A 2,500-nucleotide genomic window follows, 5' to 3' on the forward strand; every position below is an offset into this window, starting at 1 on the left:
CTTGGATTCAGCAGGTGCGTAACGACCCCTAAACCCTATCTAGTGTTTAATGAGTATCTGTTTTTTTTTAACACCCTACTCCCTTAAATAAAGTGCACTACCTAGGGTATGAAGTGACTCCTACACCCAGGGTTTATTCCTGTTTCCTGTGTGTCGCAGTCGGAAAGCCGGATGTGGAATTCCAGACGCCGACCGTGTCGGAGAAGTTTCAGAGCCGATTCGGATGGAGGCCCCACAGAGCCGAGAGCGAGACGCATCCAGGAGCGAAGACCACAGACAGCACGGAGGGTGAGACAGAAACACACACACACACACACACACACCTGAAAACACACACACACACACACACACACACACCCCTGAACACACACATGCAGAACAACGTCGTAAAATCCAACGTTCCATATTTTCATTTGTTTACCGGCACCTGGCGACCCAACCTTGTACACCGTGTGTGTGTGTGTGTTCAGGTGTGTGTGTGTGTGTGTGTTCAGGTGTGTGTGTGTGTGTGTGTTCAGGTGTGTGTGTGTGTGTGTTCAGGTGTGTGTGTGTGTGTGTGTGTTCAGGTGTGTGTGTGTGTGTTCAGGTGTGTGTGTGTGTGTTCAGGTGTGTGTGTGTGTGTGTGTGTGTGTGTTCAGGTGTGTGTAGTTTTGTGTGCATGTGATAAAGAGGATTCTCTGTAAATCTGAGCCGTGTTTAAACTTGTTCAGAGTGAAAACAAACCCTGAGGGTGAACAGCGGGAACGCCGCGCGCGCGTGGGGAGGGGTGTGCGTGTGCGTGTGAGGGGGGGTGTGTGGGCGGGGCGGGGACACCGCGCCGGGTGGTTCCGAGGAAACGTCAGACCTCGTGCTGTGTGAGATCGCTCCGAGGAATCATTCGAACCAGTCATTTGGATATTTTTGCTTTACCATGAGAAATCTAAACGATTACTTGTCATCATACCTAATTTTCACAGAACTGAGAAAATCTAAATTAAAATGTCGGCCGGGTGAGAAGGAGGCGTGAGAGAAGGAGGCGTGAGAGAAGGAGGCGTGAGGAAAGGAGGAGGCGTGAGGAAAGGAGGCGTGAGGAAAGGAGGCGTGAGAAGGAGGCGTGAGAAGGAGGCGTGAGAGGAGGAGGCGTGAGGGAAGGAGGCGTGAGGAAAGGAGGCGTGAGAAGGAGGAGGCGTGAGAAGGAGGAGGCGTGAGGAAAAGGAGGCGTGAGAGGAGGAGGAGGCGTGAGGGGAGGAGGCGTGAGGGGAGGAGGCGTGAGAGGAGGAGGCGTGAGAGGAGGAGGCGTGAGGAGAGGAGGCGTGAGAGGAGGAGGCGTGAGGAGAGGAGGCGTGAGGGGAGGAGGCGTGAGGAAAGGAGGCGTGAGAGGAGGAGGCGTGAGAGGAGGAGGCGTGAGGAAAGGAGGCGTGAGAGGAGGAGGCGTGAGGAGGAGGAGGCGTGAGGGAAGGAGGCGTGAGGAGGAGGAGGCGTGAGGAGGCGTGAGGAAGTAGGCGTGAGAGGAGGAGGCGTGAGGGAAGGAGGCGTGAGGAGGAGGCGTGAGGAGGAGGCGTGAGGGAAGGAGGCGTGAGGGAAGGAGGCGTGAGGGAAGGAGGCGTGAGGAGGAGGAGGCGTGAGGAAAGGAGGCGTGAGGGAAGAAGGCGTGAGGGAAGAAGGCGTGAGGAGGAGGCGTGAGAGGAGGAGGCGTGAGAGGAGGAGGCGTGAGGAAAGGAGGCGTGAGAGGAGGAGGCGTGAGGAAAGGAGGCGTGAGAAGGAGGCGTGAGAGGAGGAGGCGTGAGGAGGAGGAGGCGTGAGGGAAGGAGGCGTGAGGGAAGGAGGCGTGAGAAGGAGGCCTGAGGAAAGGAGGCCTGAGAGGAGGAGGCGTGAGGGAAGGAGGCGTGAGGGAAGGAGGCGTGAGAGGAGGAGGCGTGAGGAGGAGGCGTGAGAAGGAGGCGTGAGAGGAGGAGGCGTGAGAGGAGGAGGCGTGAGGGAAGGAGGCGTGAGGGAAGGAGGCGCGAGAGAAGGAGGCGTGAGGAAAGGAGGCGTGGCCTTTGGAATAGTTAATTTGCTGGTTATATATAGGGGACACGCCTCCTTCACTCACAGTCATTAAATAACATTTCTAACTGATGAACACTAATAAAAAGAGCTGAGTGCAGTAGCAGATTTTACCAAACGCTGTGCAGGGTGTGTGTGTGTGTGTGTGTGGGTGTGTGTGTGTGTGTGTGTGTTGTACAGAGCAGAGTGCAGTGTGTGTGTTGTACAGAGCAGTGTGTGTGTGTGTGTGTGTGTGTGTGTGTGTGTTGTACAGAGCAGTGTGTGTGTGTGTGTGTGTGTGTGTGTTGTACAGAGCAGTGTGTGTGTGTGTGTTGTACAGAGCAGTGTGTGTGTGTGTGTTGTACAGAGCAGAGTGCTGTGTGTGTGTGTGTGTGTGTGTATTGTACAGAGCAGTGTGTGTGTGTGTGTGTTGTACAGAGCAGTGTGTGTGTGTGTGTGTGTGTGTGTTGTACAGAGCAGAGTGTGTGTGTGTTGT

At 55.4% G+C, this 2,500-nt stretch overlaps 1 protein-coding gene across 3 annotated transcripts in view; it reads left to right on the plus strand.

Moving 5' to 3' along the window:
• cep85 (centrosomal protein 85) overlaps window positions 1–2,500 on the plus strand; it is a 16,372-nt gene that overhangs the window by 3,491 nt on the left and 10,381 nt on the right. For all 3 annotated transcript variants that reach the window (XM_053227963.1, XM_053227961.1, XM_053227962.1), the window contains exon 3: window positions 160–288. In XM_053227963.1, the coding sequence (XP_053083938.1) occupies window positions 160–288 (129 nt within the window). The remainder of the gene's footprint in view (window positions 1–159; window positions 289–2,500) is intronic.

The sequence above is a fragment of the Pangasianodon hypophthalmus genome, chromosome 22, assembly GCF_027358585.1.
Source record: "Pangasianodon hypophthalmus isolate fPanHyp1 chromosome 22, fPanHyp1.pri, whole genome shotgun sequence".
Lineage (NCBI taxonomy): Eukaryota > Metazoa > Chordata > Actinopteri > Siluriformes > Pangasiidae > Pangasianodon > Pangasianodon hypophthalmus.